We start from the raw sequence: 17038 nt of genomic DNA on the forward strand, positions 1-17038 counted from the left end.
CGAGGTCCCTTTGCGGGTTGGGTGATTTAACGCCTGCTTTTTGCAGGCGTTAAAAACCAACCCGCAAAGGGACCCAGGGAGCAAATTACAGTACCGCAATTTGCCGTACCGCAATTAGCGCCTTCCCCATTCCCATTATGCCCAATGGGCAAAAATGGGAATGGGGAAGGGCAATGGTGGAAGGGGGAATTACCGCCCCGCCAACCTTGGAATGGGGCGGTAATTCCCCTTTCCGCCAAGGCAGTGTCGGTATTTTACCGGCATGAACCATGGCGCTAATAGCATCATGGTTCTCCGCCATCTGTGTATTGAGGCCCATAGTGTTGAAAGGCCCTGACGCAGACCCTGCACCTACCTGGGGAACAGAGGAACTGTAGGAGCACAGCAATCAAAATATGGGAAAATAACTTAGACCATTCCTGGAGCTTACCTTTCACTTTCCGCCAGTGCTCCTGTATCAGGGCTGGGTGAATAGTAACTGTCTGCACTTTTTCCGCCCCTCTGATCGCGTCCCAGTCCATGTACTGCCAAAAGAGTGAATACATGCTTGGGGTCGGGAACAGAGGAGGGTAGTGGATGCAATATACAAGCAAACGCAAGAGAGCGAGAGGGAAAAATCAGGACGAAGTGGCTCTGCCTCCCTTATATCGCAGAGAAATAAAAAAACTAAACAGCAGTCACCTCTGTGCCATGAATGTAACAACTCTGCTGCCCCAGACACGTTAGGCAGGGACTTGGGGGCAGCCCTGTTTCCTGGGGTGGCCTGAGCGGGCGGCTGCCCAGGGAGCAGAGCTTAAGCAGCTCAGGGGATGTGTGCAGGAAGAGGCCCTCCCCGACAGCTGCCTCTGAGCCCGCAGGTCAAAAGTGAAGTATTCCTTTGTTTCCAATAAAGAATGCATATTCCGAACGCAGCCTCCGATATGCGCTAGAGCAGTGGTCTTCAAACTTTTGTGGCCTGGGCCCCCCCTGAGCAAAGTTTGGGCAGGCCGGGACCCCCCAAAAGGGCCAGATGGACAGTATGTACAAATTGCTATAAACATTTGTGTGCCGTCACCGCACCCTACTCCCAGTACAGACCCTGGGCTCTCCCCACCCTACTCCCACCACTATCCCAGTGCTGACGCCCTTCCTGCTCCCACCACAGTCCCATAACACAAGCATACACACATCCATACACATTTAAATAAAAAATAAATCGCCATAAACATACCTCGCGTGGTTGCTAAAATGCCCCGCTCCAGGTTGCTCTGACCGTATGTGCGAGGAGGCGCAGGAGCACCTCCTTGCACATACATACATTCAGTGCCCCAGCCAGCATTTCCAATGAGCTATGCAAGGCTGGCGAAGCAAAACACCCCCAGCGTTGCATGGCTCAGTGATCATGTGCGGCTGGGGAAATGAACTGTCAAAGGCAAACTGAGTTTCCCTTTGACAGTTTAGCCAGCCCAGGAGCACTCCCTCAGCTGGAAAAAGCAGCTGAGGGAGTGCTCAGTCTTTCACTGGGCTGGCTCCTCGGCTCCTCCATAATGGGTGAGGTGGCCAGTGGTTGGACGCACCCTCGCCCATTATGGATGAGCCAGCAGGCTTGGACTGGCCCATACCAAACATGCAAAATGCTAGTGTAGGCCAATAAAAATGGGCCACTTTTTTGGCCAACGTGGGTCAGTTTGAGGAGTTACTTCACTATGCAGCTAGTAGTTTTGACCATTGTTGCTGAATAAGTATTCTTTAAATATCACCATTTGTTTACATTTGAACAAAAAACAACCCCTTGGGTACTATTCAAACAGTCTGTGACTAAACACTGAATATCCATTTGCAACTGCTGGCCATTTTTTAATTGGTGCCTAAGACCGTTTTATGCTGACTATGTGAGCTGCCCCTTCCCGTTTCCTACAATTTAAAAAAAATATATATATATTTTTTATTTTTTACACTTCATGCTGGGCTCTGGCGCACCCCCCCTGAGATGCGGCCGCGCCCGCCTGGGGGGGCGCGCCCCACAGTTTGAAGACCTCTGCTCTAGAGACACACCCTGGGCCCATCCTCTCCAGCATTGTGTTGACAGAGCCTTTAAAGTGGGGGCAATGTATAAGTGATTGCTCATTTAACTAGCCATTGTTTTTACACCACAGTTATAAGAACTGAACATGGGGCTTTTGTATTCTAAAGGCCAGCTCAAAGCATCAGTGAGATGGCCAAATCTACGCCTTCTTCCAAGAGAGTTAACGTGCCACTTTTTTTTCCGTATATTACTGTTTAGTTACATATGGCGCATGCCTGCGAAAGTTAACTGGCATTTTCATGACTAAGTCGTCTAGTGGCTGCTTTGGGACACGGACCAAATGCGTCCGCTCAGCATTAAATAACGTTTCATTTTCTTAACACGCCAACTACTGCCAGGTGGCTCCTCTGTGTGACTTGGTACCTTGATTAGGAAATCAGGGTTCATTGTGTCCCCACACAGGCCGTAGTCTGTGGCAAATCAATGCAGCCACCCTGTTTATTGAGGCGTCTATGTGCTGCCCCTCCATGGAACAGCACATAAGACTGTTTTTGTCGGATGTGTCCCATTTCCATACAATAGCACACTGGAATTATTTGTCTATGTTATTTTAGTGCCATACTGTCCCCACACGTAAACACATAAAACAATCAGAGAAGTTTCCTCAAATTGTACATCCACAAGGCCAAACACCTTTTCTACAGTACCACACCTTGGCTTTCAGTAGCTGCAGACCAGCACTAATAAGAGATGCGAATGCCTGCTCTGTTAGATAAAGCATGGGCCTGCTCTTTTTGCAGAAATAACCCCCGAGGCCTGCACAATGGTGAGGAGGTAGTGGCTGAGGCACTGTGGGCCCTAAATCAAGTATCAGAAGATGGTTTTGTTTAAAACGCTTCATCAGCTTATTACTGGTCAGGCTAACGTTTGTAAGAAGTACAATCTTTTCTGTCCACTGTTCCCTCTTTATTGGGTGTCTCTTGTAGGCTATCCGTTCCGATCTATAGATATAATTCCCTAAAGATGTTTCTGTATTGGAATTGGGCATACTCAGTCTGACACCCAGCCCCTCCTCGTCTAAAATTCTCCAGAAACAAGAAGCAAACAAGCCCTTATGCCCCATTTTATCCTCACATCCAAAAACGTAAGATGCCCAAATGAGTATGTATGGTTCATGGTTACAAACATGTCAATGTTAGGGTGAGTGTTGTGAACAGTGATGTGAGCACCAAGTCTTGTGTCTGTTAAGTATTTACTAATTCTCACATACAACCCTTTTTTTATCACAGACTTGTTTATCAAATATAGAGGTCTCTGATCATTGCTCTATTCCCAAAATGCTCTGTGATTGAATGAAAAGCAGACAGGAACACTCATTGGTGCTATTTGGTGCTATTTGTCCCCTTTCCCTCTATCATAGGGGCATTTTGAGAGAGTACAATAAGAGTGTACAGACTGTCCACCTTGGAAAGATAACCTTCTATTAGAAAATAATTCATATGGTTATTCCAGTGTTACAGAACGCCTGCAACACGGGGCCAGTGGTCAGTACTAGGTCCTCAGACCATGGCAGGCTGGTCACACCACAGTGTGCCAGTAGGAGCAGTTTGAAACTGCAGTCAGGCAAGACTTTCGTTAAGGACAGGTGACAGAAGAGTAATTTAATTGGGCAGCAACATCTGTGTTTTCACATTACATTTCTTCTGTAATGTACTTGAATTGCAATGCAATGAAACTAAGTTTAGCAACTATTTATTTATATTGAGGAGGGTTTTGTTGAGTGACTCAGAGGTGTAATTTGGGAGTGGGGTGTGCCAGTCAGGGGGGCGCACTCTAGTGTTTCGTCCTGTGAACCAAGTTGGCCAGAAACTGACCATGTGTTGGAATCCTGGTGGGGACTTGACCCTACCTCTGAGCAAGTCACATACTCGCCTGAAGCCAAATTTAAGCGGTCATACACCCATTCATGTATACGCTTACACACATATGCACACGCATAATCCCGTTTTCTACACTGACCTTGTTCCTGCATGATCACGGTCCCGTTTCAGCCTCTCATGTGTTGGCTGCAATGCTGTTCACCGTGACCTCACCCCTGCCATGTCAGTTCCTTCCACCCAGCTTAGTTTTACTTTCAGCTGAACCGGGGGCGCTGCGCTGGGCGGCAAGGAAGTGGCTCGGTTTCAAAATAAATCAGGTGTCCTTTGACATGCGCAGGTCGCACCGGCCTCTCCTATGCGCCCCCCTTCGTTGCACCCACTGGGCAACTAGCCTGCCTAGTGGGTGTGCCGGCCCTGAGGCACAGAACATGCAAAAAGTCTACATACACAAACGTGCGTAATGAACGGATGAACACACCACAGGTCCAGAGTGACACCAATATGCGCTCACAGAACAAAACATCAAAGCGTGGAATAAATTGATGACAACACCACGAACTCATGAACGCCTTCAGCAAATGAAATCAAACTAAACACCAAACAATGTAAAGCACGGCCGATCGGACTGCACATAGACAAAGCGCACGTTCCTGTATGGACGTAAGTGGACGAGGTAAGTCCACACTAGAAGACGCCATTACCAACAAGAACCAGAAAAGAAAATATGTATGCAGCCACCCTATGCGCGGGGTTCCTCGCACACTGCATAGTAAGAACAACCTTGGAAAGAATTAACAAGTGTGGAATGAGTACGTGGGAACACATATACACAATACCCAGGATGGACCGCTACAGGATGAACATACACACTCCATGTGCATTGGAAGAGAGCATGGGAGGCAACACGACACACACCATATTGGTGGAATGCGCAGTGAAGCACACAAAATATAAAAAGTGACACCAGTAACAAAAAACAAAAAGTTTTTAAAAAGAGCTAAGATTACTACCTATAAAAAGATAAAGTCTTCACATGTTGGGTATGCAACAATTAAGGTAAAGCGACTCAATCTATACATAACAAAATGTAAAGTCTACAAACGTTAGCAATGCCAATGTTAAGGCCTTGAGACTCAATCCATACATAACAAAATGTAAAGTCTACACACGTTAGCAATGCCAATGTTAAGGCCTTGAGACTCAATCCAAACATAACAAAATGTGATGTCAATCAATCCAAACATAACAAAATGTGCAATGAACAAACGTTGGGAATTCCAGTGTTAATGCCCAGAGACTCAATCCATACATAACAAAATGTAAAGTCTACAAACGTTGGGAATTGCAGTGTTCAGCCCTAGAGACTCAATCCAAACATAAACAAATTTGAACCCAACAAACGTTGGGGATTACCAGTGTACAGGCCTAGAGACTCAATCCATAAATTACAAAATGTGCAATGAACAAACGTTGGGAATGACAGTGTACAGGCCTAGAGACTCAATACAAAATAACATCACGTGAAATCAACAAATGTTGGGAATGCCAGTGTTAAAGACAAGAGACTCAATCCAAACACAACAAAATGTGCAAGGAATAAGCACTAGGAATGCCAGTGTTAAGGCCTAGAGCCTCAATCCAAACATAACAAACTTATAATGAACAAACGTTGGGAATGCCAGTGTTAAGGCCTAGAATGATACTCAAAACAAACATAACAAAATGTCCATTGAACAAAAGTTGGGAATGCCAGTGTTAATACGTAGAGACTCAATCCAAACATAACAAAATGTGCAGTGAACAAACATTGGGGATGCCAGTGTTAAGGCCCAGAGCCTCAATCCAAACTAACAAAATGGGCAGTGAGCAAACGTAGGGAATGCCAGTGTTCAGGCCTGGAGACTCAATCCAAACATAACAAAATGTGCAATGAACACACTTTGGGAATGCCAGTGTTTAGGCCTAGAGACTCAATCCAAATATAACATGTGACATCAATAAACGTTGGGAATGCCAGTTTTCAGCCATAGAAGCTCAATCCATACATAACAAAATGTGCAATGAACAAACGTTGGGAATGCCAGTGTTCAGGCCTGGAGACTCAATCCAAACATAACAAAATGTGCAATGAACACACTTTGGGAATGCCAGTGTTTAGGCCTAGAGACTCAATCCAAATATAACATGTGACATCAATAAACGTTGGGAATACCAGTGTTCAGGCATAGAGACTCAATCAAAACATCACAAAATGTGAACTCAACAAACGTTGGGCAGGCCAGCGTTCAGGCCCAGAGACTCAATCCATACATAACAAAAGGTAAAGTCTACAACATTGGGAATACCAGTGTTAAGGCTTAGAGACTCAATCCATACATAACAAAATGGGAAGTCTACAAATATTAGGAATGCCAATTTTAAGCTACTAACCTGTTTTGTCCAAATGTACTTATTCCTTAATGCAAAGTCCAATACATTAGAAATGTAACCGTAACTCACAGCACTCGCTTAAAATATTAGGTGACTCACAAATGCTATAGTTAAAGTGACTCTTGTGAAGTAGTAGTGAAGTGTGATTTACACCAATTGGGATAGTAGTGTAGTGTAGTCCTACACTAGTGTAGTGTAGTGTAGTGTAGTGTGTGCTACAATAACACTATCACTATTTTATCTTAAGTTTAGCATTCATAGCTTCATTGTACTGAGCAATTGTACCACGAGTTTACACACCCTTTGAACCACTCTACCTCTTTATCATTTCTCTGACAGAGACAATCAGGACACTCAAAGCCACCACATTGCAAGCTCCAGTAACCAGCTTTACCCTTTTGAACGAAACACAATAGTGTCGACGACCCTTCTACTATTTCAGTGTCCATTATCAACACTGATATTTGTTCACTGTAACTCTGTATTGTGCCCACATGTTATTTGTAAATCAAGTTCCGTCGTTATACAAAAAGGAAAAAAACATGTACCCATGTGTATTATGTACAAAATTGTAAATTGACAAGTGTCTCTGATTATTTTTACTATGACAAACAAATGTGCATTAAAAACTTTGGGGGCTAAAATCTTTTTGACCCTCAGAAAAAACTAGAAACTAAAGGTTTTTCTTCGTTATGTGGGTATCTAGTTATCAAAGTGTGTGTAATCTCTCACCCTGATTATTGTGAGATTTTATAAATATTCACATGGAATGTGACAGCCATGGGTACATCAAAGCATTCCAAGAAGGGGGAAGGCATACCTTCCTCCAGCCATGAGCAGCCTAATTAAAATATCAAAGGCTCCATGGATCTGTATCATTTGGTCTCCGGCTGGTGACAGTGCATTCTAATGAGAGATAATTGAGGCAAGCCTGCCGAGTGGGCTTGTTTGCCGGAGAGACAACAGGAAGGTGGGAGTAACCATCCCTTTGGTGGGCATTGTGTGAACTTGATGCTAGTTCCCACCTCTCTGTATAAAAGGAAGTGAAATGCATGTCTGGGTCCACTATTTACCATAGGAAAACCCCTGCAGAGCTGACCCCTTTCAGAGGGGAGAAGTATGTGGTTTGGCGGGAGACAGGAAGTCTGCTCCCAGAACATACTTCAAGGGAAAACCTGCGCTTTAATCAAGAGTCACAGAGGGCTCAGTTAACCAGAGAGACACTTTGAGCTACAATAGACAGGAAGGTCGGTGGGACTGAGGTATATGTTGTCACCCCTTGTCTGTCCTGTTGCAGAGCACTCTGGTCCTGACCTCATGCATAACAGAAGAATGTTGGTGGGGACCTAGGATTGGTTCATTAAGGTGGACTTAGAATACATCAATCACGGGGACCCATTTGGCTTTAATAGAGGGCTGACCCCCTCACTAAGCAGATCATCTGAAGATTTCACAAGGAGTAAGAAGGACTCATTTGGACCCGAGCTGAAGGTACAGTCTACCTTACATCTTGCGCCAGCGAAGGAAGGCCAGAAGTTCCAAGTGGGAAGCATGATCCCTCCCCTAAACATCTCCCAGGGACCAGAAGGAGTTACAGGACTCAGAGGACCCGTCCAACAGCCCCAGAACTGGTACCCAGCCAGCACACAGTGTGCCCTGCTAGGTTCTGACAGCAAAGTTCCTAGGTGGGAAGTGCCAGAGAGTCTCTGGACAAAGGACAAACCCGTTGCCTGCTAACACCCTCCTGAACTTTGGCCGATCTGCCTTGAAAGTACACAAGCCTGTGAAGAAGATAAGGAGTGCCACACAAGCATCATACAGCGCCCATCTTTTTAAGGACAATTTCGAGGCAGTCGAGTCCTCAAACTGCATCTGGCTGCACCGCTGACTGTTGTCACGCTGCAGTCGCCAGAGCCGTCCGAAATGCCTCGACCAGCATTCCAGATTCGCCAACCAGCACAGTGACGACGATTCTTGGCCCTGAACTGCCGTGCCGGACAGCCTGCAGATGTCCGTACAGCCTTGCTTGCCAAACTGCCTGCCGCCCCCGATTTCTGCCACTAACTCAGTCTCACAGGCTGCAAAGTGCCCTGGAACCCCCTCAACGCTGTTGAGCACCAAGAACTTCTTCAGCAACAGGTACATTGTGGTTCTGCCCCGCTGGTCCTTCTCTGAAGGTCTCTAGAGACAGTTATGACCCTTTGGTGTTGAAACCAAATAACCTTGAACAGTAAGACTGATTGCTTTACCAGCTACCCTCCTGTCAGCATCCAGAGTGCATCCCTTTCCTTTGTGAAACTGTCTGTCATCTGTGTCCCTTTACAGTGTGGGTTGCAGTTGGAGTGTGCTAGAAATGTCTGTTGTAGTAATAATTAGCATCAAAAGGCTCCTGGTGAAAGCAACCCTATTCTGCCCAGGAAGGCTAAAGTTACTAGAACGAAGGTGAAAGGGTTGAAAGAACAATCTTACTATGTATCCTCCTCCCTTCTATTTTTCTTCCCGAAACACCACATCTAAGAGTATGAAAACACACTCGAATAAAGTTCCAAAACAACATTTTTTATATTTGGAAAGGTTTTTGAATTTCTATTTTTACATATTGAACATCATATTAAAGACAAAGCACAAGAGCAAACATAAATTGCATGATCAGAAACAAAACAGAAGCCTGTATTTAACAGGATGCTGTCATTTAACAAAACGTTATTGCAGTTACTACTGTCGCTACAGCCAGTAGAACGACAGGCGTCAAACACAGAGTAATCAAACAGATCAGAACAAATAAATCGTACAGTTCTCAAGAAACACAAAACAATTGATAGGGATAGTGTTGTGTTTTGGTAAAAAAAGTGTCATACACCAGGTGTTTCAGCCCTGTAATGGAGCTAGGTGAGCCATTTCTTCCTAGGGCCTTCATCAGGACGGAGGGAATATTGTGTGGTCAGGATGTTCAAGGAGTGCTGTAACAGGAAAGGAGAAAATTGGATAAGGGGAGGCGAGAAATGAATTCGGTTTGAGACGTGACAAAAAATCACTGCATGTCTGACTGAAAATTTAGAAAAGACATGGCTTACCTGTGGGGACGAGAGTCTAACCACAGGTGAAGGTAACGTGGGTAACCTAGTAGAAAAATGTACAATACCAGGTGAGTACATCAGGTATTGTAAAATTCAATCATAGAGCAGGGGGGTAAGGGAGTCCATATAGAAACTGAATGGATCTTACCTATTAATGGTAATGGAGCGTCCGAAAATCAGCGTTAGTACACCTGTCTTGGTACACATGGTGCTACAAGAAAAAGTGGGGGGTTTTTGTTGTCCTTCTAAAAGTCCGATCTCAAAAGTGCTTAATGCATGCAAAGACTTAGAGTTGCAAATTAAACAAAATGGGTATCATGCTTACCCAAGGGCAAAGGGTGGAAATCTCTCATAAGCAGGAGTGTGTGCTAAAAAAACAGCCCATCTAATAGTGTCACAGGTGCGGTATCTAAAAACATAAAGAGAGACAAGAAGTCAAAAAACGGTCTCATTGCAACGTCGGTTGCAGATGTACACTATTATGCAGGGACTCGAGCGTTTTTATTCTTACCATTGTCCGTGCTCAACGGGGGGTAAGCAGTAAGGTGCCGGCTAGTGCGCGATGAATGCTGCTGCCGGCAGAAGGGCTCTCTGAGAAGCACCTTCTGCAGTGTCAATTCCTATCTGCTGGATGCACGCTTGCGGCGAAAGGACGGCGTTGCTAAGCGTTGTGTGATGTAGTAGCGGTCGCCATCTTGGATCGGGAACAGAGCTACCGTTTTGAAAAGCTAAATACTCTGTAGAAAAACGGTACAGGTTCAATGGTACTTGTACATCGAGGTGCAGAAACGGACGCTTTTTTTACCAAAACACAACACTATCCCTATCAATTGTTTTGTGTTTCTTGAGAACTGTACGATTTATTTGTTCTGATCTGTTTGATTACTCTGTGTTTGACGCCTGTCATTCTACTGGCTGTAGCGACAGTAGTAACTGCAATAACGTTTTGTTAAATGACACCATCCTTTTAAATACAAGCTTCTGTTTTGTTTCTGGTCACGCAATTTATGTTTGCTCTTGTGCTTTGTCTTTAATATGATGTTCAATATGTAAAAATAGAAATTCAAAAACCTTTCCAAATATAAAAAATGTTGTTTTGGAACTTTCTTCGAGTGTGTTTTCATACTCTTAGATGTGCTGTTTCGGGAAAGAAAAATAGAAGGGAGGAGGATACATAGTAAGATTGTTCTTTCAACCTTTTCACCTTTGTTGTAGTAATGATAAAGTAGATATTTTTATACAAGCTTGACTGGACAGTCCCTTTTATCATTGGGGAATAATTGTATGTTTGCTACGTTGCAACTAACCAACAATCAACGCCCTTGCTAGATAAGCCTGCCGTTCTGTCCACCTTACCAAAATTGGACAAGGAGGTCTTATAATTGACGTGTATTCCAATCTGTTCGGATCCCTTCTGCTGTACTAGAGGTGTGGGGTTAATTGAAGATTTAGAAACCAATATTATCCCTGGACCACAGGTGCCCGGGAAGTTGATTCGTCCAACTCCCTAGGTAGCTTTCATGCTATAACTAAAGAGGGTTTTGTTGTAAATGTTGCCTAATGAAATTGTTCCAAAACACATCAGTCAGCTGCTCTACCACGCACGCCTATGTTAAGCTTCCCTTGTATCCAAAAAGCACAATTCTTGCTAACTTTTAAAGTACTTAATGCTGAATCTGATTTGTCAGCTGTTTCCCACACAATTTTCCATCAGTGGTCATTGACCAATTTATGGTAAGTCCCAGTGGCTTCCAGCCCAACTCTGTATTTAAGCCAGGGAATGGATGCCGACAATACTGCTGCAATGGAACATTTGGCACAAGCTGACCTTAATACAAGCTCATTCAAATAATCCGGTTAACACAACTGGCTCATGCTCTAAAATCTTGAACCCCTTAAGTGCTGGCGATAAAACATTCCTATGCAAATTGGACAAACATAATTGCCCTTAAAAGGCAACTGAAGTCCCCACCGAAAAAGAATGGGTGTTCAAAGTTTGAGTCATTTATGATATGGAATTCCTGACCCACCTATTAGATGAATTGCACACGAACATAGAGGGGGACATGGTTGCCATTCTCTGCCATGTATGGACAATAGGCCCCTGGACAGGAGAGATCGCGCGATGTACAGAAACTGGGTTTTAGAAGTTCGTATATGAGTTCTTATGCAGATAGTGTGTGGGGGTCAGGTGGAGGATGGGATGGGTGGGTTTAGTGGGTTGCAAAAAGAAGCATATATACGATGCTGTAAAGAAGAAATGACGGCTGAATTTCACCTATGTTGATTTTGACATGCGATTTGATGTGATGAATGTTCTTATGTTTCAAAAATGACCATAAACTGTGATTTTGAAAAAAAAGGCAACTCATGTTTCATCAAATGGTGGGACTATAGAGTATTTACATTTATTAATCTTTTATTTATTTATTGGGGGTAAAGGGCGTTTTGCCCAGAAACACATATAAAAGGGAATTACAGATAACTGGGCAGTCCTGGGTCAGGTGCCTTACTATGGAGGGATAGATAGCGAGCCAGCGACTGGCGGATGGTGTAGCATACATGGGACAGTTAGCGGCCATGAGACAGACATGATTCAGACAGTAGCCAGGGAGGACTGCCTACTTACAGGTTGGAAGGTACACTGGAGTAAGGCATAAGGGGCTCGGAGGTCAGGGGTCAGGGTGCAAGAGAGTTTTGGAAGTAGGTTTAGGTTGCTCTTTCAGGTTTTACGAGGTGGAGCTTGAGAGAGAACCTGAAGGTACAGAGGAGGGAGGGGGGGGAGGGGGAGAGGAGGAAGGCGACCACAAGGCACACCGGCCCTGATGCAGGTCTCACAGGAAGAGCCTGACAGGGAGGTGCCCCAGGACCCAAGAAATGGTGCCAATAGGCGGCTGGCGCCAGCACCGAAACCCCCAGTGTCTCTCCCCCCTCTTCAAAGCGGGAGAGAACACTGTAACAATAAGAGAGGGGAGAGGCAGGAAGTCACGAACATAGGTGCGAAGTGGCTGTCGGCACAGGCCGACCATTTGGGTGGCCAGTAAGCAAATGCGGCATTGCCCCAGGTCATATTTGCCCTATATACGTAGAAAGAACACTCTGCTCGGAGTGCATCTGGATTCTGCGCTCGCAGATCCATCTTCTCGTTTTCCCGGATCCCACCCACCCCTGGGAAAGGTACATTTGGGCAAGCAGAGGACAACGGTCGTTGTCTGAAAGTGGTGGCACAGAAGAACAGAGAAGGCGGCATGGGCCGGGAAGGAAAATGCCATCAGGCACAGGAGTGCCCACCAGCTAATTCACAGGTCCCAAACACACAGACCTGGGAGCTCACGCTGGGGGCACCCTTTGAGCAAAGAAGGGCAACTTCCAGGCCCTGGCCCAAGTGCCCAAAAGTACAGAACTAAGAAAACACTACACACCTGTTTGTTGGGGAATACCCATAATACTAAGTTATGTTTTTATTAGTATTATGTTTAATAAAAGGCCAAAGCCTTTCTATTGCCAACACAAAACAATTTCTGCGTATTGTTTTATGCATAGAGTGCATGTTCCATAGGGCTAGCGGTTCCACAGCCTAGGAGCAGAAGCAAGAGGAAGGTCAGGGTGGCCAGTGGGAAGAGAGATTAGGGACTGTGCTTGATGTGACAAGGCTTTCCAACACCCCTCCAAGGTACTGGCTTGTGGGCAGGCCTCTCCCAGGCCCTCCTTACCTGCAAAGTCGGCGGCAAAGCTGCCGCAGAACACTGAAGGGCAGCAGGAAGCCCGAGCCATCGCTACGGCCTCATCGCTGCAGCGAAAAGGTACAACAGCTGCTTGCTTGCGCTGAACCGGCACAGGCCGCACCAAGACGTCAGCAACACTGGGCGGACTTGGCTGCCTGACTGAAGGAAGGGACAGAGCCAAGGAAGCTGCAGAAGGTTGTGGGCTGACGCAAGGATGTGAGGAGAGGCGTGGCTCAAGCCACCGAGCACTGCTGGAGCCCGCGCAGGAAGCGAGCCACCAAGCCACCAGGGATGGATTTTTAGAAAAGGCATCCATGAATGCCTTAATAAAGAAGAGCCACTAAACCACCAGGGATATGGTTTATTAAATAAAGGCCTCTGCGAAGGGCATGTTCAGGAGAAACCACTACACCACCAGGGACTGTCTAAGTTAGAGAAATCCACTAACCCACCACAGATGACTTTATCAAAAGAAGGAATAAAACAGATCCTGACCATAGAGAGCATGGTTTCATCCATACTAGAAACCCGGCAGGACCACCGGGAGAAAGGGGCGGGGCTTACAAGCCCATATACGTCCTCCTCAAGCTCTTCCCCTATCACACCCCTGGAAGAAAGGTAAGCTATTGGACAGGGTAGGTGGACCAATCTGGGGACAGGGGTATTTAAGAAGGTGTTTGGGAATTGTATAGTGTGGATTAGTTGGGTGAAGATAGGAGGTGGAGGAGGCCATCCGAGAGACCAGAGGAGGGGAGTGCGGAAAGAGCATGCAGGGTATTGAAGAGAGGGGTCTTTGGAGTGGTTGTGCGTGAGAGTAAGGAGTGGGTGTATTAGCAGTATAACAGGAGTAGGGAGGAGATAGTAGTAGATAGAGGTAGTGGTTGAGTTAGTAGCAGAGTAGTAGTTGGAGGGGGAAGTAGTCACAGTAGTAAGAAGTAGTAGTAGAGATCGCAAAGAGCAGAACTAGAGATAGAAGAGGTAGTGGAGAAGCAGTAGTAGTAGAGTGAGAGTGGCAGAAGCAATAAAGGCAAAGTAGTGGTAGAGAGGGGTGATAGTGGTAGTAAAGAGGTGTTAGTAGTGAGAAACAGCAGTGTAGTCGAGCTGAGAGGTGGTAATAGTAACAGAGAGGTAGTAGTGGCAAGCAGACAGAGTAGTAGGAAGGAAGGTGGAGAAGTAACTTAGGAGGTAGTAATAAAGTGGCAGAACTAACAACCGTTACGGTTGCCTGGGTTGCGGAGGCGGGGAAATAGCAGGAATGCTGAGAAAGAGAGGGAGGTACTGCCCTAGTGCCATCTGTCCTAAAGAACCATGGCATCTCTGAAAACGACATGAGCATCCTTTGGACAAGCTATTCGTTATAAATTCAATCAACACCCAGGGACTGACAGACTGTGTCGTAGTGCTTATTGGTGGTGGACCCTGTCACATGGAGCAGAGGATGTATGCAGTAAAGCAGTGGGAAATCTTGCTTGCTAAGTAGAGGTGGGGGGGGGGCAAGACCATGCAGGAACAGGGAAACAAGCAGTAGGAATTTAAAGAGGGAGCAGTGTTTCATGGAAAGCCGTATGCCATGGAGGCAATGTTTGTCGGTGTGAGAGGAGCGGGGAAGATTATAGAGGGTATGGGTGGCAAAGTGAATTACTTTGTCAAATGGGGCGAAGGAGTAGAGAAGTTGACCAAGCATCCCAGAAGACCGATTGGCAAGTTCAGATTGAAGGGTTTAGTAGAGTTGTACAGAAGGAGCAGGCAGATTTTTACAGTGTACAGGAGTTGAATCCTTGCCAGATTCTTGCTAGAAGTAAAAAAGATTTGTAGGTTAACATTGCTTCCATAAATGACTCCACGGTTGCGTGCCATCGGGAAAGTGGGAGAATAAGTCGCTTCGGAAGCCAGAAGGTCAATTATTTTGGTCTTAGAGGAGTCCAACAGAAAACATCAAACTTCCATCCAGTGGCGCAGATAGACAATCAGATATGGGGGCAGAGAGCTCAGAAGTAAAGGTAGGCAAGACAAAGGAAATGTGCATGCTATTGACAAAGAGGTGGTAGAAGAATCCAAAGGAGGAGATATGTTGACCAAGGGAGGATGTGCAAATGGTGAACAGTAGGGGGCAAAGTTCGGAGCCTTGAGGGACACCGACAGGCAGAGGGATTGAATCAGAGGTGACATCATTCCATGAGATTGCGAAGGACCGCTGACTGAGATAGGATGCAAATAATTCAGGAGCGGAGGCCTCGATACTGAGGTTGGCAAGGGTCTGGAAGAGAGAAGAGTGGTCACCAAGTTGAATGTGGCCAAGAGGCTAAGTAGGATTGGGATGGATGATAGTTCCCGGTGGTACACAGAAGTTAGAGATGTGGTTAAAGGCCAATTAGGTAGAACAGCGGCTAAGAAGCTCAGTTTGGTGAGGGCGTTGGAGCTTGTTAAATGCAATATAGGAGGCACACCCATTGAAGATGAGTTGTTCAAGGATTTCTGAGTGATGGGGAAGGAGAGCTACAGAGTGATAGTTGGCAGGAATGTCAAGGTCTGATGAGGGATTCTTTTGAATAGGAAGGACAGTTGCTACCTTGAAGTAGAGTGGAAAGACTCCAAGGGAGCGAGAGAGAGGGAGTGAGAGAGAGAGAGATATGTTATGTTATGTTATTTGGACTTATAGTTTATAGAGGAGAGAGATAGGAGTAGTTGAGAAGTGGCAGCTCCTTGATCTTCTGGGGGGCAAATGGGTCAGATGGGGTGCAGGATGGGAGTCAGGTGGAAAAAGGACGTGGTAGATATGGCCAGCTTACGGAAAAACAGGTGGAAGGAGGCATTGGAGGGTAATGAGAGTGCCACAGAATTAAACATTTATCTAGGAGAAGTTGATGACAAAGTTGTTGGCAGGGAGGGTAGAGGGGATAGCCCTGGAAGAGGGAAAATCTGGTATGGCTTGTAGTGTCGAAGAGAGATTTGGTGGGTGAGAGTGTGGAGTGGTGATTAGATTGTGGAAGTAGGAGATGTTGGTAGAGTCAAGGCTACGGTGAAGGAGAAGAGGGAAATCTTGTTGGTGTGAAGGAGCGGAGAGGTGCAGTCGTTGAACCACGTTTGGACATAGCATTGCATGTCTGTTATAAGGAGGCAAATCTGAGGGGTGACCCAAGCCTGGGGTAGAATGGATGCAGGTATGAGAGGGATAATGGAGGTCGATGGGTGAGGGAAAAGCAAGGTTCGAATCTGAGAAGGTCTGGTCGATGGAGGAGGCCTGGGAAGTAGCAATGGACATTTGGGGGACATGATTCCAGGAAGGTAGGGGGCCAGGAAGTCTGGTTTGTATTTGTGTTTGGAGATAGTGCTGGTAGGAGTGAGAGAGGGGCTGCACTTCTGAAGTGGGTTATAGAATGGTCAGAAGAGGAGAAAGTGATAGTGAGATTGGAAGTAGGGTGGGAGGAGAAGATGGGAAGAGGAAGTCCAAGTTAAGAGAGCTGCCCTGGGAGGGAGTGGGTAGAGTGTGAAGGTGAAATAAGGGAGTGATCAGAAAGCAGAGAATCAAGTACAAGAGGGAGACATGTTTGTGAGATTAAAGTCACTGCTGAGTGTCAGTGGGATCTCGGATCAGAAGGGAGTCAAGGAGGAGTTTCAGAGAAGCTAAGAAGGAGATATGGAGAACCAGAGGCTGAGAATTAAGGAGGCTGGTGATTAGGTGTTTGAGAAGACTTTGGTGGCGATGAATTCAATTGGGAGTGGTAGAAAGCCAGAAGGAAGGCAACGTGGTGAGCCTGGTTCAACATTAGGCAAACTCTAGCACCTCTTTGAGAAGAGCCGGAGGAATAATAGAAGACAACAGAAGTGGTGTGAAGTGGCGGGTAGTCAAAGGGGCTGATCATGGTCTCTGTGATTCCCATGACTGGTAGTGGGGGTGGGGGGGTTGTGGGAACGAAAGTG

The 17038-nt window shown here is 45.9% G+C and overlaps 1 protein-coding gene across 3 annotated transcripts in view; it reads right to left on the minus strand.

Moving 5' to 3' along the window:
• Nucleotides 1–17038, minus strand: part of CD164L2 (CD164 molecule like 2) — a 353970-nt gene that overhangs the window by 276567 nt on the left and 60365 nt on the right. The window contains exon 1 of one of the 3 annotated variants that reach the window (XM_069622902.1): nt 4025–4086. The exons of the other annotated variants lie outside the window; for them this stretch is intronic. Coding sequence (XP_069479003.1) covers nt 4025–4037 — 13 coding nt within the window. The 5' untranslated portion in view covers nt 4038–4086. Of the gene's footprint in view, nt 1–4024; nt 4087–17038 lie in introns of those variants that run through there. 3 annotated transcript variants of the gene reach the window in all.

The sequence above is a fragment of the Ambystoma mexicanum genome, chromosome 11, assembly GCF_040938575.1.
Source record: "Ambystoma mexicanum isolate Mex_15411 chromosome 11, UKY_AmexF1_1, whole genome shotgun sequence".
Taxonomy (NCBI): domain Eukaryota; kingdom Metazoa; phylum Chordata; class Amphibia; order Caudata; family Ambystomatidae; genus Ambystoma; species Ambystoma mexicanum.